A 27,542-nucleotide genomic window follows, 5' to 3' on the forward strand; every position below is an offset into this window, starting at 1 on the left:
CACGGGGAGAACGTACAAACTACATGCAGATGTTGTCCTTGGTCGGATTTGAACCCAGGACCCCAGCGCTGCAAGGCACCAGTGCTAACCACCGAGAAAATAGATATGAGATAGAAAATTTTAGATATTACATAGATAATAGATAGATACATTAGATAGATAGATAGATAGATAGATATGAGATAGATGGATAGGGATAGATAGATATGAGATAGAATCTATCTATCTATCTAAGTGCACTCATTTTGGGTAAAGGGTGACAATTATGCACATTTTCTTAACAATAAGTATTTCTATAGAATTTGGGGGGGTTCCTGGGAGGAGTTAAATGTCTGGATTCAGCTGTTGGGACTGATGATCTCAGAACAGTCCTGCTTAGGAATCCACCACTCTCATCCTGTAATCTCTATAGAACCAGCAGGGGGCAGCATAACATTATTTCTGAAGGCTTCCAGTGAGTGAGCTTGAGGCTTTATAATGATCAACTACCAGGACAGATGTTTTCTTACCCACTGGAAGTAAGCAATAATGGTTCTCAGTATGACAGCAAGCAGAGATCCTGAGATGCAGAAAACCAGTATTTTTGCACAGGAGTCGTAAAACTGAACTTCCCCATTTCCCCCGGCACTTTACAGCACGATGCAAACATCACTAACACGACCAGTAACCTGTATTACTAATTTACAACCAATATGGGCGTTCTGCATATTTGCCAACATTAGAGAAGGGACATCAGAGAGGTGAAAAGTGACGTTATCAGGGACACATGCGCGGCCATCCACCTTATGGTATGTCTCCCACAGTGATACACGCCCAGACTAGCCAGTTATAGTAATACAGAACCCAGACCTCTAAAATATACAATTCCCAGACCAAACTCATTGAGTTTCAATTGATCCCCCCCCTTGATTGACAGGGCAAGACCTGTGTCATTAATCCCACATATGTGTAGTAGACTCACGCTATTGGCACATGCGCATGTACACCTGCTTCCCCAGCAGTGCAGTTGACTGCTGCTCATGTGCCAATGATGTCGTCTTCTACCTGGAAGAGGAGACGCTTGGCTTCGCTAGGAGAAGACCTCTACTGCAGTGGCCTCTGGAAAGCGTCTCCTCTTCTGGGTGCAGGATCATTTCATCAGCGCATGCGCAGTAATCATCTGGGGGGCAGAAGAACTGTGCAAGTGCTGATGTAGGTCAATGGTGCCGGATCAGTTTTTTTCGTTACCGAAAAGAAAAATGGATCTAGCACCCAATGATTTTAATGACAGATCCAGTTTATTCTGTTCCTATTTAATACAACCAGATCCGGACTAAACGGATGCATCCGGATGTATCAAATGAAACAGATACGTTTTATTCAGGTTTTGAGATCCTGCGCCAGATCTCAAAGCCAGAATAAAAAACGCTTATGTGAAAGCAGGGAGTGGCAATTGATACACAGAGGAGCTAGGGTGCCCCGAGGGGTGCACCAAACACTTCATTTACATAAGTCTAATTTGTCAAAAGGAACCCAATGGATTTACATAAGAAAGGTATTCTTTTACTTAGCAGGATCAACCCTATCAGACATCATGTCTGATTTAGTAGGGTCATTTCTGCTGACAGATGACTTTTAAAGAGGATGCAGCAGTTGTCCACTAATCACATGTCAGAAACGGTAACAAAGGGGAGGGGAATCCTAGTGGCTACAAATTGTGACTTTACTATTGGGGAACTATTAAAAAGGGATGTCCTCCCGAGTTGTTGGTGATGCCCTAGTTGCAGAATTCTAAAGAGAGTCTGAGCCACAGCTTCTGGTAGGAGGTCCAAGTAGAGGGTGCGATGGAGTGGCCTATAGAGAGGAATCGATCCGCCATCCTGTTTAGTGCAAGTTGTAAGCAATGTGCCCTCAGGCCTGTGAATGGTAACCGTCAAGCATTAATGCCTCAGTGGAGAAAAATATTAAGTTCTTATTCAGGTTTCCTTTCTGTTGTCTCTTCTTCCAAGGACATGTCTCAGACTCGGTATTGGTAACAATATCGAGCATTACCTATCCCTGCACCCCCCACACCATAATAGTCTATGTAATACCAATGAGCAGTGTCTACATGAGTAGTACATGGTTGGCATGGCTTGCACAAGGCAGATGCTCTGTGCTGGGACCTCAAGACTACCCGCCCTCTGCCCTTCCACTACCAGTCCCAGTTTAATCTCCGTTGTATTGGGAACCAGAGAGTCCATGTTCATGAGTGCACGAGTATTACATGGATCGTTATGGCTGGATCAAGGTAGAAGCTCAGTGATGGAACCTCAAGGCTGTAATCTTCTCCGGTGGTTCTGATATCACCCTACAGCTTCTCTGGTTAGTAGACTCCGACAGGGCCGTCCAGTCATACGCCATATGTGCTATCAAACTATGCTCTGCTCATCACCTCCCACTACTGGTTCCAGATGAATCTCTGGCCCCGGACACCGCTGCTCCAGATCAAGTCCCCACAGGCCATAGGTCAGACGCCAGTGGTCAACAGCCAAAAGTATGGACTCAGGGGCAAAGAAAGCTTTCATCATCAGACATGATCACCAGATACCAAGCGTCTAATGGGTTTCCATTCCTTTCAGTGCTGTGTAACAAACTCTCCGAACTCACCATTATAAATTAGACATTTATTACCCAAAATATGAAAAGTGACGAGTAATGATCTATCTATACAAACAGGAACTTCATACAGTATATACAGATCGCTAAATTCTATGCAAATATCGCACTCATGTACGTCATGTCCTCCACCCGACATAAGGAGTGTCCTCTGCTGCCTTAACCGCTTGCCGTCACACTAACGCCGATAGGCGTCAGTGCGGCGGCACTCTCAGGTCTCAGCGACGCCTATTGGCGTCATCTCGTGAGACCCGAGATTTCCTGTGAACGCGCGCTCCTTATCTGTTCTGTGAGCTCCGAAGCAGAAAATAAACATAGTGGGAAGTATGGGAAAAGATGTCACAGCAGTACAGAGCTGGCAGATTTCACAGAAAGGGAATCGTTCCCTGCTTGTGAGAGAAATGCATCTACATGTGCAGCTGAAACAGGGAATAATATGACTGAAAAAGACATTAGGGGAGCCCAAAAAAGATCTGTTTCATCACAGTTCTAATTGCACAAAGAAGCACAGACACTATGCAAACTTTTTTTTCAGTTATACTTTAAGCTGAAGATTATTTCCATTCAATGGCAGTAAATGCATCTGAGAAGGCAAGAGCAGGAATCTTACTTACTCCATGGTCCCTTAGTCAGATGAACATCTTATTAATAAAACTGTGAAAACAAGCCTCATATATATTCACAAATATCATGATATACATTTAAAGGCCACCTGCCAGCAGTATCAACCCCATTAAACCAGGTATACTGCCTGGTAGGGTAGATCCTGCGGATCAAACTGATCTGTCTTGTGAAAATCCGTTGCAGTATTCCCGAGAAAAAAATTATTTTATTCTTTATACAAATGAGGGCTTGAGGGGCGGAGCCTCAGCTTCTCAAATTTCTAGTGCTGGCCCCTCCCCTCAGTGCACTGAAGCCCTCAGTAGCATAAAGAATAAAAGTATTTTTTCTCAGGAATGCCACAACCGATTTTCACAAAACGGGTATCATTTTACTCAGCAAGATCAACCTTAGCAAGGTGGTATGCCTGGTTTAATAGAGTTGATCCTGCTGACAGGTGCTCTTTAACCCCTTAAGGACATAGGGCGTACAGGTACGCTCTTGTGTCCTGGTACTTAAGGTACGCCCCCATGTCGGCGATCGCAACAAACCGCAGGTCAATTCAGACCTGCGGTTTGCTGCGCTTTTTGCAGTTTCTGATCCCCGCGGTCCCTGACCACGGGGATCAGAAACTTTAGTATGCCTAAACTATATATGTTTCACCCTCCCCTGCACACCTGAATGATTTGATGGCGGCGGGAGGTGCAGGGGGGATTTGTGGGTGGTGTGGGCGGTGCGGGAGGCGGGCGGTGTGGCAGGCGGGATCGCGATCCCCCGCCCGCCTCCCCTTGAATAATTGTTGGTGTACAGTGGGTATACCAGGGTGTCAGCACATTGCTGACACCCTGGTATAAACGGCTGACATCTGTGATGCGATGTCAGCCGTTTAACCCTTTCCATACCGCGGTCCGTACGGACCGCTGTATGGAAAAGCTTAACAGCTCAGGGAGCTCCCTCCCTCTCCCATCGGGGGGCTGCTGTGCCTTTGCAGCCCCCCGATGGGGAGGGAGAGAGCCCCCAGACAGCCCCCCTCCTTACCCTTCCCCGTCTGCGCAGTTCTGGCCACTACTGAGCAGACGGGGAAGGTTCCCATGGCAACAGGACGCCTTCTCAGGCATCCTGCTGTCCATGGTGCTGAACAGATCTGTGCTAAAGGCATAGATCTGTTCAGACAAAGTGTAAGTAAAATACAGTACAAAACACTATATAGTGTACTGTACTGTATTATACAGACATCAGACCCACTGGATTTTCAAGAACCAAGTGGGTCTGGGTCAAAAAAAAAGTAAAAAAAAGTGAAAAAAATGTAAAAATCAAAAAACACATTTATCACTGATTAAAAATGGAAAAAAAATTATTCCCTACACATGTTTGGCATCGCCGCGTCCGTAACGACCTGATCTATAAAACGGTCATCTTACGTCACAAAAAGTGTAATAGCAAGCGATCAAAAAGTCATATGCACCCAAAAATAGTGCCAACCAAACTGTCATCTCATCCCGCAAAAAATGAGACCCTACTTCCCAAAAACTGAAAAAACTATGACTCTTAGACTATGGAGACACTAAAACATTTTTTTTGTTTTAAAAATGGAATCATTGTGTAAAACTTACATAAATAAAAAAAAATTGTATACATATTAGGTATCGCCGCGTCCGTGACAACCTGCTCTATAAAATTACCACATGATCTAACCTGTCAGATGAATGTTGTAAATAACCAAAAAAAAACGGTGCCAAAAAAGCCATTTCTTGTTGTCAGGCCTCACAAAAAGTGTAATATAGAGCAACCAAAAATCATATGTACCCTAAACTAGTACCAACAAAACTGCCACCCTATCCCGTAGTTTCTAAAATGGGGTCACTTTTTTGGAGTTTCTACTCTAGGGGTGCATCAGGGGGGCTTCAAATGGGATATGGTGTCAAAAAAAACAGTCCAGCAAAATCTGCCTTCCAAAAACCGTATGGCATTCCTTTCCTTCTGCGCCCTGCCGTGTGCCCGTACAGCAGTTTACGACCACATATGGGGTGTTTCTGTAAACTACAGAATCAGGGCCATAAATAATGAGTTTTGTTTGGCTGTTAACCCTTGCTTTGTAACTGGAAAAAAAATATTAAAATGGAAAATCTGCCAAAAAAGTGAAATTTTGAAATTGTATCTCTATTTTCCATTAAATCTTGTGCAACACATAAAGGGTTAACAAAGTTTATAAAATCAGTTTTGAATACCTTGAGGGGTGTAGTTTCTTAGATGGGGTCACTTTTATGGAGTTTCTACTCTAGGGGTGCATCAGGGGGGCTTCAAATGGGACATGGTGTCAAAAAACCAGTCCAGCAAAATCAGCCCTCCAAAAACCAAACGGCGCACCTTTCACTCTACGCCCTACTGTGTGCCCGTACAGCAGTTTACGGCCACATATGGGGTGTTTTTGTAAACTACAGAATCAGGGCCATAAATAATGAGTTTTGTTTGGCTGTTAACCCTTGCTTTGTAACTGGAAAAAAAATATTAAAATGGAAAATCTGCCAAAAAAGTGAAATTTTGAGATTGTATCTCTATTTTCCATTAAATCTTGTGCAACACCTAAAGGGTTAAGAAAGTTTGTAAAATCAGTTTTAAATACCTTGAGGGGTGTAGTTTCTTAGATGGGGTCACCTTTATGGAGTTTCTATTCTAGGGGTGCACCAGGGGGGCTTCAAATGGGACATGGTGACAAAAAAACAGTCCAGCAAAATCAACCCTCCAAAATCCAAACGGCGCACCTTTCACTTTACGCCCTGCTGTGTGGCCGTACAGTAGTTTACGGCCACATATGGGCTGTTTCTGTAAACAGCAGAGTCAGGGCAATCAAGATACAGTCTTGTTTGGCTGTTAATCCTTGCTTGGTTAGTGGAAAAAATGGGTTAAAATGGAAAATTAGGCAAAAAAATGAAATTCTCAAATTTCATCTCCATTTGCCAATAACTCTTGTGCAACACCTAAAGGGTCAACAAAGTTTGTAAAATCAGTTTTGAATACCTTGAGGGGTGTAGTTTATAGAATGGGGTCATTTTTGGGCGGTTTCTATTATGTAAGCCTTGCAAAGTGACTTCAGACCTGTAGTGGTCCCTAAAAATTGGGTTTTTGTAAATTTCTGAAAAATTTCAAGATTTGCTTCTAAACTTCTAAGTCTTGTAACATCCCCAAAAAATAAAATATCATTCCCAAAAGAATTCAAACATGAAGTAGACATATGGGGAATGTAAAGTCATCACAATTTTTGGGGGTATTACTATGTATTACAGAAGTAGAGAAACTGAAACTCTGAAATTTGCTAATTTTTCCAAATTTTTGGTAAATTAGGTATTTTTTTGTGCAAAAATTTTTTTTGACTTCATTTTACCAGTGTCATGAAGTACAATATGTGATGAAAAAACAGTCTCAGAATGGCCTGGATAAGTCAAAGCGTTTAAAAGTTATCAGCACTTAAAGTGACACTGGTCAGATTTGCAAAAAATGGCCAAGTCCTTAAGGTGAAATAAGGCTGTGTCCTTAAGGGGTTAAAGTGCAATTCCTGTTATTATCTCCAGGGCTATAACACTGAGCCTTATAATGTTTGGTGGGGATCCAAACCCTGGGACCCGTTGTTCTGTCTTCTTACACGTTCAGTGTGCAGTCTGACATTCAGCATAAACCATTCCTGTCTTCCAAATAAGAGGACTGTTCTTTGTAGTCTAACTTGGTTATTGGTAAAACAGGAGTATTTGAGGTAAAACTATAAGAATACAAATAACATGAATAAGTATATAGCATAGCATGTACTATAACATTTGCATAACACTGAAGCACATGGTGAAATGGCTGCCTAACATAGATTGCATGGCTAGCTAACATCTAATAACAACTTCCCTGAGTAACAGTACAAATGACTGAATAGCTCTGCATAACATAATGTCGCTGAAGCAAAGATAGATCTCTCACCAGCTATGATTTTACCAGGATGGTGGAGTTTAAGAAGGAGATATGCAGGAGGACAGCTCTGTACTGTGTCCTGGAGACTTCTCTTTCCCAGGATGCTTTGCCCTCTCACAAAGCTTTGCACCACCCACAATACAGCAGTCTTTGAAACAAGAAAAACAAGGTGCAATACAATTGAACACAGCTAGATGGTGCTATTACCACATTAATCACTACAGAAATACTAAAACCTGGCTGACGTGAAACAGAATTAAATTCAAACCCTGCTGGGCAGAACACTCCCCGTCTGGTGTCAACAGACGCCACCACTGAACCCTCCTTTCTTAGCAACCCATTTTGGTCAATGGTGGGATCAAGCTTCTTCAAAGCGCTATCCTTGGATACTGTTTGGCCTTCGCTGAGGTAGTCTATTTCTTTAGGATAACATTCATGTTTCATAGTGCGAATTATTATACTCTTGGCCTTTTCTAGATTAGCAGCGGTAAAGGCGTGTTTGCAGTGATGCCAACCTTTGCAGGGCTTCTGGCTCACAGATATGGTCAATTTGTAAGACTGAGCTACAGTTAGGTCCATATATATTTGGACAAAGACAAAATTTTTAAAATTTTTGTTCTGTACATTAGCACAATGGATTTTGAACAAAACAATTCAGATGCAGTTGAAGTTCAGACTTTCAGCTTTAATTCAGTGGGGTGAACAAAATGATTGCATAAAATGTGAGGAACTAAAGCATTTTTTAAACTCAATCCCTTCATTTCAGGGGCTCAAAAGTAATTGGACAAATTAAATAATTGTAAATAAAGTGTTAATTTCTAAGATTTGGTTGAAAACCCTTTGTTGGCAATGACTGCCTGAAGTCTTGAACTCATGGACATCACCAGACACTCTGTTTTCCCCCTTTTTAATGCTCTGCCAGGCCTTTACTGCAGCGGTTTTCAGTTGCTGTTTGTTTGTGGCCTTTCTGTCTGAAGTTTAGTCTATAACAAGTGAAATGCTCTATTTGGTTCAGATCAGGTGACTGACGTGGCCATTCAAGAATATTCCACTGCTTTGCTTTAATAAACTCCTTGGTTGCTTTGGCTTTATGTTTTGGGTCATTGTCCATCTGTATTATGAAACACCGACCAATCAATTTGGCTGGATTTGAGCACACAGTATGTCTCTGAAAACCCCAGAATTCATCCGGCTGCTTCTTTCCTATGTCACATCATCAATAAACACCCAGTGCCACTGGCAGGGACCCAGTGCCACTGGCAGCTATGCATGCCCGAACCATCACACTGCCTCCACCGTGTTTTACAGATGATGTGGTATTGCTTTGGATCATGAGCTGTACCGTGCCTTCGCCATGCTTTTTTCTTTCCATCATTCTGGTAGAGGTTGATCTTGGTTTCATCTGTCCAATAAATGTTCTTCCAGAAGTGTGCTAGTTTTTTAAGATGTTTTTTTAGCAAAGTCCAATCTAGCCTTCTTATTCTTGAGGCTTATCAGTGGCTTGCACCGTGCAGTGAACCCTCTGTATTTACTTTCATGCAGTCTTCTCTTTATGGTAGATTTGGATATTGATACGCCTATATCCTGGAGAGTGTTGTTCACTCGGTTGATTATTGTGAAGGGGTTTCTCTTCACCATGGTAATTATTCTGCGATCATCCACCACTGTTATCTTCCGTGGGCACAGTGGTGTAGCATGAGGGGGGGCATTGCCTCTGGTGCCAAATTGCAGGGGGCGCCAGGCAGCAGGCATTTCAAGGAGGGCCAAGGGAGCCTATGGCTCCCGTCCCCTCCGTTCTGCCTCCTAGGCTTCCAGAGGAGCAGTGGCTGACATAGGTTCGGCATATTTTGAGAGAGACATCCACGGTATGACGACGAGAATCTTAAAAGAAATAAAAAGAATACCAACCAATACCAAACTAAGACTGCCTTCCCCAAATACTATCGACGGCACCTGGCAGTCCATTGAGAAATCACCACCAAACAACAATGGAAATATGGAGAATGAAGAATTCCATGCATTGGATACCATCAAGGATTTTATAAGGAACGAGATAGACTGGTATTTCCTCTCTATTTACGAATTCTTGGGGATTATTCCCCAAGGTCTAAGACTATCACTAAAACCTTCTTTTACAGATGACCCCCTATTTGTGAAAGAATGGATAGAAATAAGTGATAATTGCTCACAAGAATATATAAGAATCCTTATTGAAAAAAGAAAATCCACATGCACACAGTTGGGCCTGAAACTCAAGAAAATGCCTACTCAAACCACCGCAGACTGTACATGAAGATGATAAGGGCCTTTTTGGGACACTTTTAGACGGTTCGAATATAGCGAAGTCTATAGGAAATGTAATAAATTGTCAAGAGATTTCAAAGATTATGACCTAAATAGAATCAGGTCTTGGGAAAGAAAACACTCCCCCTCTTTGACACAAAACATGACATCTACTTTTCCCAGGAACAAACACAATAAACTTCCTCATTTACACTCTCATCCTAGATTTGTCCCCAACCAAACACATTTTACCATACAAAACAGAGTCTTCTATAATAGCACTACTTATGGGACATCCAGATCCCATAACACCAAACATCCTGAATTTAAATTTAATAGAGCCTCAGAGCCACCTCCAAAAACCATCTCTCGCTCAAAAGACAATCACTATTCCTTACGTACATCTGTCACTGATACAGCACCTCCACTTGACATAACTACTGATCCTGGTTCACTCCACTCTCTCCCCAAAAAGCCCCACTCACCCACGTAGTCACCAATGGTAAGAACCCAAAACAGCCCTTGTTGGACACGTTAGAGTACCCCACTTTAATTGAACAACACATTTCATCAGTATCCACCAAATCCACCCTGTCCCCCACTGACCCTCAGACATCTCCTAGTTACCTTGCATCCGAAATTTCTGTCAACGATATTTCCACAAATTCAGTCTCTCACAGTTCCTGTCTAATTCAATCACCATCGTCCCCTAGAAATTCCACATCCCAACCCTCCCCAAATGACATTTCCACACATTCAGTTTCCACCATTCAATCTGATATTTTTTTAGATCTACCCTCCAACCTCTCTGGAAGCCCTTTTTTAGGGAAAATTTCACCTACAATGAGCAATCACACTCCGCCTGCAAGACAGACAATTTCCAGTCTACAAATCCTGAGTTCCTTCTTCACCCCCACAGGCCCCTTTCAGCCCACTCAATCCCACAACCCCCCCAATTTGAAAATAACGCATTTCTTCAGCCCCATTCCGTCATCACGAAAAAGAACAAAAAAAGATTCAGGGGATGCCGAGGGGGAAGAACCAAACACCCCAATGAGAAAAAAAACCAAATCCCTCAGTACAGTAATAAACAACCCGACACTCCAATCACCACTGCACAGATAGAACTCAAAAATGACCCCAAACTTGGTCCACCAAAAGATACCATAGGGATATTCAATCTATCTAAACATGCACTCAATACCGACAAACTTAATCTGTACGCAAGGGACTCTCTTTCTGCCCAACTAGTTGCTCTGACCCTTTCGAACTTTTTGTGGATATGAACCAGTGGATCCGTAAATTGACATTAAAAAGACATTTCACTATTACAGCAGAGTCAGGGCAATCAAGATACAGTCTTGTTTGGCTGTTAATCCTTGCTTGGTTAGTGGAAAAAATGGGTTAAAATGGAAAATTAGGCAAAAAAATGAAATTCTCAAATTTCATCTCCATTTGCCAATAACTCTTGTGCAACACCTAAAGGGTCAACAAAGTTTGTAAAATCAGTTTTGAATACCTTGAGGGGTGTAGTTTATAGAATGGGGTCATTTTTGGGCGGTTTCTATTATGTAAGCCTTGCAAAGTGACTTCAGACCTGTAGTGGTCCCTAAAAATTGGGTTTTTGTAAATTTCTGAAAAATTTCAAGATTTGCTTCTAAACTTCTAAGTCTTGTAACATCCCCAAAAAATAAAATATCATTCCCAAAAGAATTCAAACATGAAGTAGACATATGGGGAATGTAAAGTCATCACAATTTTTGGGGGTATTACTATGTATTACAGAAGTAGAGAAACTGAAACTCTGAAATTTGCTAATTTTTCCAAATTTTTGGTAAATTAGGTATTTTTTTGTGCAAAAATTTTTTTTGACTTCATTTTACCAGTGTCATGAAGTACAATATGTGATGAAAAAACAGTCTCAGAATGGCCTGGATAAGTCAAAGCGTTTAAAAGTTATCAGCACTTAAAGTGACACTGGTCAGATTTGCAAAAAATGGCCAAGTCCTTAAGGTGAAATAAGGCTGTGTCCTTAAGGGGTTAAAGTGCAATTCCTGTTATTATCTCCAGGGCTATAACACTGAGCCTTATAATGTTTGGTGGGGATCCAAACCCTGGGACCCGTTGTTCTGTCTTCTTACACGTTCAGTGTGCAGTCTGACATTCAGCATAAACCATTCCTGTCTTCCAAATAAGAGGACTGTTCTTTGTAGTCTAACTTGGTTATTGGTAAAACAGGAGTATTTGAGGTAAAACTATAAGAATACAAATAACATGAATAAGTATATAGCATAGCATGTACTATAACATTTGCATAACACTGAAGCACATGGTGAAATGGCTGCCTAACATAGATTGCATGGCTAGCTAACATCTAATAACAACTTCCCTGAGTAACAGTACAAATGACTGAATAGCTCTGCATAACATAATGTCGCTGAAGCAAAGATAGATCTCTCACCAGCTATGATTTTACCAGGATGGTGGAGTTTAAGAAGGAGATATGCAGGAGGACAGCTCTGTACTGTGTCCTGGAGACTTCTCTTTCCCAGGATGCTTTGCCCTCTCACAAAGCTTTGCACCACCCACAATACAGCAGTCTTTGAAACAAGAAAAACAAGGTGCAATACAATTGAACACAGCTAGATGGTGCTATTACCACATTAATCACTACAGAAATACTAAAACCTGGCTGACGTGAAACAGAATTAAATTCAAACCCTGCTGGGCAGAACACTCCCCGTCTGGTGTCAACAGACGCCACCACTGAACCCTCCTTTCTTAGCAACCCATTTTGGTCAATGGTGGGATCAAGCTTCTTCAAAGCGCTATCCTTGGATACTGTTTGGCCTTCGCTGAGGTAGTCTATTTCTTTAGGATAACATTCATGTTTCATAGTGCGAATTATTATACTCTTGGCCTTTTCTAGATTAGCAGCGGTAAAGGCGTGTTTGCAGTGATGCCAACCTTTGCAGGGCTTCTGGCTCACAGATATGGTCAATTTGTAAGACTGAGCTACAGTTAGGTCCATATATATTTGGACAAAGACAAAATTTTTAAAATTTTTGTTCTGTACATTAGCACAATGGATTTTGAACAAAACAATTCAGATGCAGTTGAAGTTCAGACTTTCAGCTTTAATTCAGTGGGGTGAACAAAATGATTGCATAAAATGTGAGGAACTAAAGCATTTTTTAAACTCAATCCCTTCATTTCAGGGGCTCAAAAGTAATTGGACAAATTAAATAATTGTAAATAAAGTGTTAATTTCTAAGATTTGGTTGAAAACCCTTTGTTGGCAATGACTGCCTGAAGTCTTGAACTCATGGACATCACCAGACACTCTGTTTTCCCCCTTTTTAATGCTCTGCCAGGCCTTTACTGCAGCGGTTTTCAGTTGCTGTTTGTTTGTGGCCTTTCTGTCTGAAGTTTAGTCTATAACAAGTGAAATGCTCTATTTGGTTCAGATCAGGTGACTGACGTGGCCATTCAAGAATATTCCACTGCTTTGCTTTAATAAACTCCTTGGTTGCTTTGGCTTTATGTTTTGGGTCATTGTCCATCTGTATTATGAAACACCGACCAATCAATTTGGCTGGATTTGAGCACACAGTATGTCTCTGAAAACCCCAGAATTCATCCGGCTGCTTCTTTCCTATGTCACATCATCAATAAACACCCAGTGCCACTGGCAGGGACCCAGTGCCACTGGCAGCTATGCATGCCCGAACCATCACACTGCCTCCACCGTGTTTTACAGATGATGTGGTATTGCTTTGGATCATGAGCTGTACCGTGCCTTCGCCATGCTTTTTTCTTTCCATCATTCTGGTAGAGGTTGATCTTGGTTTCATCTGTCCAATAAATGTTCTTCCAGAAGTGTGCTAGTTTTTTAAGATGTTTTTTTAGCAAAGTCCAATCTAGCCTTCTTATTCTTGAGGCTTATCAGTGGCTTGCACCGTGCAGTGAACCCTCTGTATTTACTTTCATGCAGTCTTCTCTTTATGGTAGATTTGGATATTGATACGCCTATATCCTGGAGAGTGTTGTTCACTCGGTTGATTATTGTGAAGGGGTTTCTCTTCACCATGGTAATTATTCTGCGATCATCCACCACTGTTATCTTCCGTGGGCACAGTGGTGTAGCATGAGGGGGGGCATTGCCTCTGGTGCCAAATTGCAGGGGGCGCCAGGCAGCAGGCATTTCAAGGAGGGCCAAGGGAGCCTATGGCTCCCGTCCCCTCCGTTCTGCCTCCTAGGCTTCCAGAGGAGCAGTGGCTGACATAGGTTCGGCATATTTTGAGAGAGACATCCACGGTATGACGACGAGAATCTTAAAAGAAATAAAAAGAATACCAACCAATACCAAACTAAGACTGCCTTCCCCAAATACTATCGACGGCACCTGGCAGTCCATTGAGAAATCACCACCAAACAACAATGGAAATATGGAGAATGAAGAATTCCATGCATTGGATACCATCAAGGATTTTATAAGGAACGAGATAGACTGGTATTTCCTCTCTATTTACGAATTCTTGGGGATTATTCCCCAAGGTCTAAGACTATCACTAAAACCTTCTTTTACAGATGACCCCCTATTTGTGAAAGAATGGATAGAAATAAGTGATAATTGCTCACAAGAATATATAAGAATCCTTATTGAAAAAAGAAAATCCACATGCACACAGTTGGGCCTGAAACTCAAGAAAATGCCTACTCAAACCACCGCAGACTGTACATGAAGATGATAAGGGCCTTTTTGGGACACTTTTAGACGGTTCGAATATAGCGAAGTCTATAGGAAATGTAATAAATTGTCAAGAGATTTCAAAGATTATGACCTAAATAGAATCAGGTCTTGGGAAAGAAAACACTCCCCCTCTTTGACACAAAACATGACATCTACTTTTCCCAGGAACAAACACAATAAACTTCCTCATTTACACTCTCATCCTAGATTTGTCCCCAACCAAACACATTTTACCATACAAAACAGAGTCTTCTATAATAGCACTACTTATGGGACATCCAGATCCCATAACACCAAACATCCTGAATTTAAATTTAATAGAGCCTCAGAGCCACCTCCAAAAACCATCTCTCGCTCAAAAGACAATCACTATTCCTTACGTACATCTGTCACTGATACAGCACCTCCACTTGACATAACTACTGATCCTGGTTCACTCCACTCTCTCCCCAAAAAGCCCCACTCACCCACGTAGTCACCAATGGTAAGAACCCAAAACAGCCCTTGTTGGACACGTTAGAGTACCCCACTTTAATTGAACAACACATTTCATCAGTATCCACCAAATCCACCCTGTCCCCCACTGACCCTCAGACATCTCCTAGTTACCTTGCATCCGAAATTTCTGTCAACGATATTTCCACAAATTCAGTCTCTCACAGTTCCTGTCTAATTCAATCACCATCGTCCCCTAGAAATTCCACATCCCAACCCTCCCCAAATGACATTTCCACACATTCAGTTTCCACCATTCAATCTGATATTTTTTTAGATCTACCCTCCAACCTCTCTGGAAGCCCTTTTTTAGGGAAAATTTCACCTACAATGAGCAATCACACTCCGCCTGCAAGACAGACAATTTCCAGTCTACAAATCCTGAGTTCCTTCTTCACCCCCACAGGCCCCTTTCAGCCCACTCAATCCCACAACCCCCCCAATTTGAAAATAACGCATTTCTTCAGCCCCATTCCGTCATCACGAAAAAGAACAAAAAAAGATTCAGGGGATGCCGAGGGGGAAGAACCAAACACCCCAATGAGAAAAAAAACCAAATCCCTCAGTACAGTAATAAACAACCCGACACTCCAATCACCACTGCACAGATAGAACTCAAAAATGACCCCAAACTTGGTCCACCAAAAGATACCATAGGGATATTCAATCTATCTAAACATGCACTCAATACCGACAAACTTAATCTGTACGCAAGGGACTCTCTTTCTGCCCAACTAGTTGCTCTGACCCTTTCGAACTTTTTGTGGATATGAACCAGTGGATCCGTAAATTGACATTAAAAAGACATTTCACTATTAAAAGTATTAATCTGGGAGAGAAGACCCATCCATTACCAATATCCAACATCCACACTAACACTGCCACCAGTGAGGTTCCCCCAAATACAGAAGGAATCCTCACTTCCCTTGAAAATGAAGCCCCTGCTTGTATTCCATAAGGTCTAAAGAAAAAATCATCCTTTTATCCGTTAGAGAGCAGAGGGCCCCACCTAGAGAGTTTTTTCAATATGGTCTTACATGACCTCGACACCCTGAAAAAAACCTGTGTCCCTCCATTCTCCAATAATCTCAATGCTAGAGAAAGAAGAGCGCTATTGGAATTAAAGAAAAACAAAGAAATAGTAATAAAAAACGCTGATAAGGGAGGAGGGGTTGTGATCATGGATCTTGACTATTATGTAAAAGAATCCAAAAGAATCCTGGCAGATCGAGCCTATTATAAAGTTCTTGTAGAAGACCCCACTCCAAACTTCAAGAAAACTCTATTAGAATTATTAGATTCCGGTTTTTCTCAAAATGTCATTGATAAAAAAGAAAAAATGTTTCTCTCCACTAATCATCCAACCACAGCCCGTTTTTATTTCTTGCCTAAAATCCATAAGTCTCTCACTAACCCACCCGGCAGACCGATCATTTCCTGTATAGACTCTCTTACCTCAAACCTCTCAGCCTATGTCGATAGCTTTTTACAGAAATACGTACAGAAATTGCCTTCTTATCTAAGAGACTCTTCTGACCTCATCAACAACCTTAATAATGTAGAGTGGAGAGATGACTACGTATGGGTCACACTTGACGTAGCATCCCTATATAGTAACATTCGACATGATTTGGGAATATGCGCAATAAAACACTTTCTTGAACTCGACTCTGGAATGCCCCCCATTCAGAAGGATTTTATTATAAAATCAATTAAATTCATCCTCGAGCACAATTATTTCACATTTATCGAGACATTCTATATACAAACCAGGGGTACTGCTATGGGGACAAAATTTGCACCCTCTTATGCTAATCTGTTTGTGGGCCTCTTTGAGGAATGAATAGGTCTCCAATCCCATAAGGATGTGGTCTTTTATCGTCGCTACATCGACGACATTATCTTCATTTGGGGTGGCAGTAATGAAGATCTAATACCTTTTATGTCTTTGATAAATCAGAATGATTGCGGTCTTCAGTTCAGCTGTGACTTTAACCCCAAAACTGCAATTTTTCTGGACCTACACATTGAGATTATAACGAACAAGATAACTACCAGCACCCACTTCAAAAAGGTGGTGCTAACAGCTATCTTGAATACTCCAGCTGTCACCACACAAAATGGAAAATAAATATACCCTTTGGACAAATGAAAAGGATCCGGAGAAACTGCTCCGACGAAAAGACCCTAAAAACACAACTAGGAATCCTGAAAGAACGTTTTTTGGATAAGGGCTACCCAAAAAGTCTAATCAAAGCCTCATCTCAGAGAGTTCTAAAATTAGACCAAAAAGAGGCTTTTAAACAAGCCCCCCCAAAAAACCATTGACCCTAAGGGATATCAATATAACCTCATCACCAGATATAATAGAGACCATCATCAGATCAGAAAGATACTCCCTAAACACTGGGACGTCTTGCTAAAAGACCCGATCCTCAAAAATACACTCCCCAAACAACCGTCCATTACTTTCAGAAGGGCACAAACGATCAAAAATATCATTGCCCCCTCATGTCCTAAATTGCGAGCATCCAATAAAACTATTCTTCCTCTCCCAACCAGGAAAGGGTGTTTTAGATGTGGAGTAAAAAGATGTAAATGTTGTGCAATGATCACCCATGGCACTAGCGAAATCGAAGTAGGAGGCCTATCAGGAATGTGGGCCCTCAAAAAAGAACTCACCTGTGGGATGAAAAATATAATATACCTACTCAGATGTCCTTGCGGTCTAAAATATGTTGGTAGGACCACCCAAACCCTACGAGAGAGAATGTGCGAAAATCGTTCCAACATTAAACGCAAAGTGACAACACATAGTGTATCGCGCCACTTTTCTGAAATACATGATGGCTCTCCAATAGGCCTTACAGTAACTCCTTTGGAGACCATCACGTCATCTTACCAACAGTTATGCCGGAAGGAGATGTATTGGATATATACACTGAATACCCTATCTCCTTTCGGCCTAAACGAATGTTTAGAATATTCTAACTACTAAAGTAACACTACAGAGAGACCGCTAGCAGATATACATCCCTTAATGCGCATTTCCACGTCCTTTGCACAGTATAATATATATATATAATCTTTATTACTTTACTTTTATTTCAAATTGGATAAATGACCCGTCCACAAAACGTTCCTTACCCCCAACCCTACATATATTATCGTGGTACAGCTATGTCCCACGCGTTCTGACTGTATATTTCTATATATATATGTCCATATGTCTTTTATATTTAATCAAATTTCTATATGTGACATGTGTGTATATCCCACTATATGTGACATATACACTCACCTAAAGAATTATTAGGAACACCATACTAATACGGTGTTGGACCCCCTTTTGCCTTCAGAACTGCCTCAATTCTACGTGGCATTGATTCAACAAGGTGCTGATTGCATTCTTTAGAAATGTTGACCCATATTGATAGGATAGCATCTTGCAGTTGATGGAGATTTGAGGGATGCACATCCAGGGCACGAAGCTCCCGTTCCACCACATCCCAAAGATGCTCTATTGGGTTGAGATCTGGTGACTGTGGGGGCCATTTTAGTACAGTGAACTCATTGTCATGTTCAAGAAACCAATTTGAAATGATTCGAGCTTTGTAACATGGTGCATTATCCTGCTGGAAGTAGCCATCAGAGGATGGATACATGTTCTCATTCTGTTTACGCCAAATTCGGACTCTACCATTTGAATGTCTCAACAGAAATCGAGACTCATCAGACCAGGCAACATTTTTCCAGTCTTCAACAGTCCAATTTTGGTGAGCTCGTGCAAATTGTAGCCTCTTTTTCCTATTTGTAGTGGAGATGAGTGGTACCCGGTGGGGTCTTCTGCTGTGGTAGCCCATCCGCCTCAAGGTTGTGCGTGTTGTGGCTTCACAAATGCTTTGCTGCATACCTCGGTTGTAACGAGTGGTTATTTCAGTCAACGTTGCTCTTCTATCAGCTTGAATCAGTCGGCCCATTCTCCTCTGACTTCTAGCATCCACAAGGCATTTTTGCCCACAGGACTGCCGCATACTGGATGTTTTTCCCTTTTCACACCATTCTTTGTAAACCCTAGAAATGGTTGTGCGTGAAAATCCCAGTAACTGAGCAGATTGTGAAATACTCAGACCGGCCCGTCTGGCACCAACAACCATGCAACGCTCAAAATTGCTTAAATCCCCTTTCTTTCCCATTCTGACATTCAGTTTGGAGTTCAGGAGATTTTCTTGACCAGGACCACTTCCCTAAATGCATTGAAGCAACTGCCATGTGATTGGTTGACTAGATAATTGCATTAATGAGAAATAGAACAGGTGTTCCTTATAATTCTTTAGGTGAGTGTATATATTTATCTTGTATTCTTTTTATTATATTCCACTATATATTAATCCAGCTATAGGTCCATGCACTCATGAACTCCCACATTCATTTTCCATTGTCTGTGATTAACCCTATTTTGGTAACTAGTGAGGACAACTATGAACTTCTGAATATTGATATTTTTATGATATTTCTATGTAAAACCATTTATTCATTTTTATAATTGTCTTTTTTATTTATTTTTTATATTTGTCTTTGCTATTTGACTACTATCAATTTTTCTTGTTGATATTTTAGAATTTATCGACAGATTTTATATTATTTATATTATTTATTTCTATAAATTATTGGATGTCTGTTCAGCCCAGGCTAGTTCCCCAGAGTCCCTACCAACATCTGCTGAACATCAATTTTCATAAATTAATTAATTTTTATTATTCTCCACCAGGGCCGCTGATAGAAATCATGGGGCCCCGTACAGCATACATGACGGGGCCCCCTTCAGCTCCACCCCCTGATCCCTCCTTCAGCCACACCCCTGGCCCCGCCCTTGGCCCCTCCCCAGACGCCGCCTTCTGTAAGCCCTGTAAGGCTTCATTCAGACGTCCGGATGCGTTTTGCGGATCGGATCCATCTATCAGTGGATCCGTAAAAATCATGCGGACGTCTGAATGGAGCTTTACAGGGGGTTGATCAATGACAGGGGGGTAATCAATGACAGGGGGGTGATCAGGGAGTCTATATGGGGTGATCACCACAGTCATTGATCACGCCCCTGTAAGGCTTCATTCAGACGTCCGGATGCGTTTTGCGGATCCGATCCATCTATCAGTGGATCCGTAAAAATCATGCGGACATCTGAATGGAGCTTTACAGGGGGGTAAACAATGACAGGGGGGTAATCAATGACAGGGGGGTGATCAGGGAGTCTATATGGGGTGATCAGGGGTGATCAGGGGCTAATAAGGGGTTAATAAGTGACGGGGGGGTGTAGTGTAGTGTAGTGGTGCTTGGTGCTACTTTACTGAGCTACCTGTGTCCTCTGGTGGTCGATCCAAACAAAGGGGACCACCAGAGGACCAGGTAGCAGGTATATTAGACGCTGTTATCAAAACAGCGTCTAATATACCTGTTAGGGGTTAAAAAAAACACATCTCCAGCCTGCCAGCGAACGATCGCCGCTGGCAGGCTGGAGATCAACTCTCTTACCTTCCGTTCCTGTGAGCGCGCGCGCCTGTGTGCGCGCGTTCACAGGAAATCCCGGCTCACGCGAGATGACGCGTATATGCATCGCTGAGCGCAGGGCTGCCACCTCCGGAACGCGAATCTGCGTACAGCGGTCCGGAGGTGGTTTGGTTATGTCGAGGCTGCCCGGGGCCCCCTGCCAGCCGGGCCCGGTACAACTGGGCCAGCTGTACTGGCCTATCAGCGGCCCTGTTCTCCACCATTTAAGATCACAGCTCACTATCAATAGAGCTCCAAATTGGGATGCTGGTGTTTGATCACGTGACCGGGGCCGATCACGTGACGTCATGCATATATTTTTTCTCCCATCAAAGAGTCTTTTAATTGAACCCCCTTTGTGGGATCTCTGAGAATCCACCCTTGCTGACCGCAATAAGCTAAGTATATAATAAGAAAGTTTTATCATTTCCCCGAGTGCATTTCCGGTCCTGGTGCGTTCCACTGTGGTGCGCACCGAAAGTCCGGTATGCGCTCCACATTGGAGACTCCAGTCGCGTGATCCTATGACTAGTTTCCTCTAACTAACACCCTATATATTCGAAGTATCACCATCTAAGTTTACCGATCGATATCGGTTAATTATATCAACTATGTAGATAGAAGTGCTAAGTATTAAGTATCCCTCCGGGTTCCACTTCCGGTCTGGTTGCGTTCCACAGTGGGACGCACCGGAAGTCCTATGTTGCGTTCCACAGTGGGACACACCGGAAGTCTTATGTTGCGTTCCACAGGGAGCGCAAACGAACATCTAACAGAAGAGCACAGTAAACGGTACCCCAGACAGTAAGGGACACCATGCCATACTCCTATGTAAATACTTTGTGTGCTGTTCTTCTCTGATGGATTGTAATAACCCTGACCTGATATCCTCTGACTGTATCATCTGTGAACGTCACATCCGGTGCGTTCCCCTCTGGAACGCATACTGACACCGGAAGTGACCTCACTGTAAGTGTGTTCTTGGCGGGTTTTTCTGTTATTTAAAGATTATTGCCACATATGATGATTATATCTGCTCCTGATAAAGGGGACCCTTACAGAGGCCCCAAAACGCGTTGAGCTGTCCACTCCCCCTACCCTAGCTTTGGAATAAAAGGAAAGAAAAAGGATAAGACTCCTGAGTGTGTTTCGATCCAAATCTGACATCTCTACGGGCGACCCAGGCGCAGGAGGTGTGGTGTGGGTGTCTTGAGTTTTATCCCACATTACCCTCCTGGGTGAAGTGAGTCATCATTAATATATATATTTCATATATATATATTTCTATATACTTTTTATTCATATTTGTTTTTATGTGGTCATATGTGATTTATATGATACCATTTATTTTAAAAACGTGACTTTACCTACACTGTGGGCACACACTTTTCCAAAGTGTGTCAACAACATAGGGTCCGTAGTTTCTACTAAAGAGATCCACTTTTATCCTCTATCTGTATTCAAGGGTCTTTGGCGCCATCCAACTGGTCTTCTTTTTTAGCGTTTTCACGCACAACCACTTTTCTTCAGGCAGTCCTAGAATGTTTTGGCTTCTTTGAAGGCATGACGTCATGAGATCATGTCACTGTTTCTCCTGCCCCTTACAGACTGTGCCAGATGCAGGAAAAGGGAGAAGCAGAGCAGCGTCCAGAGCAGGGAGAGTGCAGGCACTTATGCTGTGGTCAGTGATTTCTGGTGAAGGGTCTGGGGGGCTGTATTTTTATGCAGTTTGTAGTGGAGTATATGAGGGGTGTGAGAGATGCTAGAAGCATTTATAAAGTCACCCACAGTTACATTGCTCACCATACAGTACATCTCCTTACAAGGTATTTTAACTCCATGAGGTGGTTTTGCCTCCTCTGTGCCCCCTCCACACTGTAGATTTTTTCTCCTTAGCACCTCCTCCAAACGATGGGTTTTGTCTCCTCTGTGCCCCCTCAACACTGTGGCTTTTGCCTCCTCTGTGCCCTCTCCACACAGTGTTTTTTGCCTCCTCTGTGCCCTCTCCACACAGTGTTTTTTGCCTCCTCTGTGCCCCTTTCACACGGTGGGTTTTGCCTCCTCTGTGCCCCCTCCACATGGCCGCCTCTGTATTATTAGTATATATAATAGCCCACTCTGTATTATTATAATATATAATAGCCCCCTCTGTATTATTATAATATTGAATGCCCCCTCTGTATTATTAGTATATATAATAGCCCCTTTGTATTATTAGTATATATAATAGCCCCCTTTGTATTATTAGTATATATAATAGCCCACTCTGTATTATTATAATATATAATGCCCCCTCCGTATTATTAGTATTTATAATAGCCCCCTCTGTATTTTTCAGTATATATAATAGCCCCTCTGTATTATTAGTATATATATAATGTCCCCTCTGTATTATTAGTATATATAATGGCCCCTCTGTATTATTAGTATATATTAGTATGCCTCAACTCTGGTCTACCTATCTGTCTGGCTCTACTACAGTATTGGGGGGCAGCAGGATGACAGTGTTGAGGCACCAGGAGGGGAGGGTGATAGTAAAGTGAGGAATTTAAAAATGTTTTCTGTGAAACTCTGTAGAGACGTGGCTGAAAGAAGGTTTCATGGCGGTCTTATCTCCAAATAAAGACATTGAGGAAAGTCTACATCACAGGAGACGTCACTGGATGGATGAGGTATGTGGTGCTGTATTATACTGTAAATTTTGTAGCGATGTATGTAATGTCCATCCACATATCTGTTTCACAGTATTGTTGGGGGGTGGATTGAGAATATGGCCCACCCTGCCGCATCCTGGCCCGACTTCAGTTCACACTGTGCGTGTTCTGAATTCTGGGGCCTCACACCCATCTACTACATTATCTGTACTCAGAGAGTTATCACTGTGTTATCTGTGGTGTTACATAGGACTGCAGGTGACATCTACTACATTATCTGTACTCAGAGAGTTATCACTGTGTTATCTGTGGTGTTACATAGGACTGCAGGTGACATCTACTACATTATCTGTACTCAGAGAGTTATCACTGTGTTATCTGTGGTGTTACATAGGACTGCAGGTGACATCTACTACATTATCTGTACTCAGAGAGTTATCACTGTGTTATCTGTGGTGTTACATAGGACTGCAGGTGACATCTACTACATTATCTGTACTCAGAGAGTTATCACTGTGTTATCTGTGGTGTTACATAGGACTGCAGGTGACATCTACTACATTATCTGTACTCAGAGAGTTATCACTGTGTTATCTGTGGTGTTACATAGGACTACTACATTATCTGTACTCAGAGAGTTAGCACTGTGTTATCTGTGGTGTTACATAGGACTACTACATTATCTGTACTCAGAGAGTTAGCACTGAGTTATCTGTGGTGTTACATAGGACTGCGGGTGACATCTACTACATTATCTGTAAAAAGGGGCGTGTCCACATGTTGGGGGGGTGGAATACATGGCTTTCCCCGGGTGCTGGCAACCCACGCTACATGGCTTAGCTACATTGCCAGCACCCGGGGCAAGCCATGTATTGCGTCCAGGTCTTTTTGCATTGTTGAGGTCACCAGAGCTTTCTTTCTCAGGATGTACCAAACTGTAGATTTTGCCACTCCTAATAGTGTAGCAGGATTGTTTCTCGGATGGGTTTTTTCTGTTTTTGCAGATGAAGGATGGCTTGTTTCACCTGCATGGAGAGCTCCTTTAACCGCATGCAGTGGGGTAACTAGAAATGACTGGGCCCCACAGCAAATTTTTTATTGGGCCCCCTCAAGAGACTTCTTCGCAACCATCTCCTTCTGTGAAGCCCCCACTCTTGTGGCTAGTCAAGATAACTCTCTCAGAACAAATCAAATGCTCCATCCGTTTCCTACAGTGTCACTCAGTGTTGGATTGGGATACCTATGGCCCACCAATAAAATTTATTTTCGGGGCCCACCGTATGCATACATTCAAATAGAATAAATAATTTAACAAGTTTTTTATATGAACATAGGCTGGCTGAGGTGCTATACATAGAATATATGTATGTAGTGCAGTAAATCTAATGTGTTCTGTGCCACTTGTGCAGGGGGTGGGAGACTAGGGGCCCACCTTGCTCAGGGGCCCACCGGGGGATTCTCCTGTACCCCTGTGGGCCAGTCCGAGCCTAGTGTCACTATATATATTGTCACTGTATAATACTCTTATGGGGGCCTTGACATTAAAATCTTTTAGTCCTCCTCCTGGGCGGGCCCCTTCTGAGTTTGGGCCCCAAAGCAACCGCTTCCCCTGCTTCCCCTATAGCTACGCCGCTGACCGCATGTTTACTTCTCAGCAAAATCTTCAAAATGCAAGCATCGCACCTCAAATCAACTCCAGGCCTTTTATGTGCTTAATTGAGAATTAAATAATGAAGGAATTGCCCACACCTGCCCATGAAACATACTTTGAGTCAATTGTCCAATTACTTTTGGTCCCTTTAAAAACAGGGTGCCACATGTAAAGGAGCTGAAACTACTAATCCCTTCATCCAATTTTAATGTGGATACCCTCAATTGAAAGCTAAAAGTCTGGACTTTATGCCCATTATATAACTATAACTTAAATATGTTTTAGTAAACAGGTAATAAAAACAAAATTTGTGTCAGTGTCCAAATATATATGGACCTAACTGTATATGAACTAGACAGCCTATAGCATGAACGAGCGACATCCAGGTGGAGAACCTGTCGAATCGAGGAGATTTGAGTTGGTGGTCCGAAGTCACTGTACGTAGAACAGATACTTCAGGTTAAATCTCTTCATCTGCATCTGTGTCTACCAATTCAAACGTGTCGGCTCTGGTACTGCAAGACGTTGAATGATACAGGCATGCAGGACTCGTAAACCATGTTGTGTCTTAAAGGTGGCTCGCTGCGACAGATCTAGTCACGTGGTCCTCAGGATTAGGCTGTGTAGGCACATAGTGCCACTGTTTAGGACAAGTGGATCTCCTGATCCTTAGCATCCGATTGCTGACATAGACGTAAAAGCGTCTGGTTTTGTTGCAAATATATCCTAGGACTACCTTGCTGTCCATGTAAAACTCAACTTCTTCGATTTCCAGGTTTATTCCTAATGTTATAAGTTCAGCCAACTCCACAGCAAGCACAGCAGCACAGAGCTCCAGTCTGGGAATCGTGTGTTCGCGGAGTGGCACCAGTTTGGTCCGGCTCATGACAAATCCTATACGGCATCGTTCTTTGATGTCAAGGGTCTTTAGGTTTGCTACGGCTGCAATTGCCTTGGCTGAAGCATCGCAGAAGATATACAGTCTTTGCATCTTGACTTCGAGCATATGGTTGTGCCACATAAAGGCTGGACAAAGTTTTGAGAGACTTCTTCCAACCTGTCCACAGGTCCTTTTTCTCCACGGAAAGCGGTTCATCCCAATCAGACGTCTCTGTGGTGAAGTTTCTTAACATAATTTTGCCTTGGATAGTAACAGGCGCTACGAATCCCAGAGGATCATATAAGCTGTTTATGGCGGACAGAACTCCTCTACGTGTGAAGGGATTTTCCTCCTTGCTGATGTGGAAGGTGAATGTGTCTTTAAATCCCAGAGCAAACCGATGCTCCACTGCATAGGAAGGGAGTCGGTGCTAAGATCCAAGTCCTTTAGATCACTTGAATGGTATTGGGGTAAGAAGGCTTCCATTAACTCACGGCTGTTGGAGGCGATTTTGTGCAACCTCAAATTAGATAGAGCGAGCATTTCTTGAGCCCTTTTCAGGAGACTGATTGCGGTCTCATTCGTGGGTGTGGATTTCAAGCAGTCGTCCACGTAGAAATATTTTTCCAGAAAGCATCTGACATCTGACCCATACTTTGCTTCACCCTCTTGGGCTGAATGTCTGAGACCGTAGAACGCGACTGCAGGGGAAGGACTGTTTCCGAAGATGTGCACTCTCATTCGGTAATCTACAATGTCTCCATTGGGGTCGTTGTTGTCGTACCAAGTAGTTTCTGTGTTCTTCCTTTACAAGGAAGCAGTGAAACATCTGTTATATGTCGGCCATAAATGCTACGGAATCTCTGCGTAAGAAGTACCTCCAGAAGTCTGTTGTTGAGGTCTGGACCGGACAGTAAGACATCATTTAGCGAGACGCCTTCGCACCTGGCGCTCGAGTCGAATACTACTCTTATCTGCCCTGGCTTTTTAGGATGATACACGCTGAATATGGGTAAGTACCAACACTCCTCAGAGTCTTGGGGGCAGGTGCCATTTCTGCATGGTTGTTCTGGAATATTCTTTCCATGAAGGTAAAGAAATGTTCTCTTGTCTCTGGTGTCCTCTGAAGTTTGTGTTTGAGGGAGATAAATGGACTGTAGACAAATTCTTTGTTGTTAGGCAAACGTTTTCTCCGGGGTTTAAATGGTAAAGGTGCGACCCAGCTTTTTGACTTGTCTTTTACTATTTCTTGATCCATGATATCCAAGAACATCCCATAGCGGCAGACCATGCGACTGCTATGGGGGCCAGGGCAAAGGGGGCCCAGTCTTAGTTGGGATCATCTCCTCTTCTACTGGGGGTGAAAACTTGGTGAGGAGTCTACCCTCTAAAGGAACAACTTTTAGAAAATGAGGCAGTGAAAAAAAATGGCACAATGGGGCCCCTCTTCTCTATGTACACCACTGGAACATCATGTCTTCTATGGACATTGCAACCCTGTTGTCTTCTCTTGTTCTGTGGAAAACTGTGCACCCTAAGTGATCTTGCTCACCATCGCAGGTATGGTCTTCACAGAAGGTATCTGCAAAAGGAAAAGGCACAGGAGTGCTGTGTGGCAATTCTTTTATCAGGAAACTGCTGTGACATGGCTGGAAAGTGTATTGGTGAGCATACTGTTGACTGAGGTCGGCTTGTGTGCTTCTCCTAGACAGATGTCTCCTATGATGACCCATCCTAGGTCAAATCTCTGGGCATATGGAGCATTTTGGGGACCGTTAATCTGTCCTCTAGCCTTATGAACTCGTAGTATGTCTCTTCCAAGGAGTAAGACTATCGGGGCTTCTGGGTCCAGTTCTGGTATCAGGTGAGCTATACTCCTCAGGTGGTGGTGGTATGCTGCTACCTCTGGTGTAGGTATCTCAGACCAGTTGTCAGGTATGTGATTGCACTCCAGTATGTTCGGCAGTGACGAGCAGGTCTGACCATCTATGGACTCCACCTTGTACCCACTTGCTTTCCTCCCCGCCATCTCAACGGTACCTGCACATGTCCTTAAGGAGTGGGGAGAACGGGACCCTTACGATGTTGAAG

The 27,542-nt window shown here is 42.7% G+C and overlaps 1 protein-coding gene across 1 annotated transcript in view; it reads right to left on the reverse strand.

Moving 5' to 3' along the window:
- HHIPL2 (HHIP like 2) overlaps positions 1 to 27,542 on the reverse strand; it is a 127,167-nt gene that overhangs the window by 55,681 nt on the left and 43,944 nt on the right. The window contains exons 12-14 of the mRNA XM_040430192.1: positions 26,117 to 26,256; positions 25,629 to 25,859; positions 25,308 to 25,528 (exon numbers count right to left, since the gene is read on the reverse strand). Coding sequence (XP_040286126.1) covers positions 25,308 to 25,528; positions 25,629 to 25,859; positions 26,117 to 26,256 — 592 coding nt within the window. The remainder of the gene's footprint in view (positions 1 to 25,307; positions 25,529 to 25,628; positions 25,860 to 26,116; positions 26,257 to 27,542) is intronic.

Source organism: Bufo bufo, chromosome 4 (genome assembly GCF_905171765.1).
Source record: "Bufo bufo chromosome 4, aBufBuf1.1, whole genome shotgun sequence".
In the NCBI taxonomy this organism is placed as follows: domain Eukaryota; kingdom Metazoa; phylum Chordata; class Amphibia; order Anura; family Bufonidae; genus Bufo; species Bufo bufo.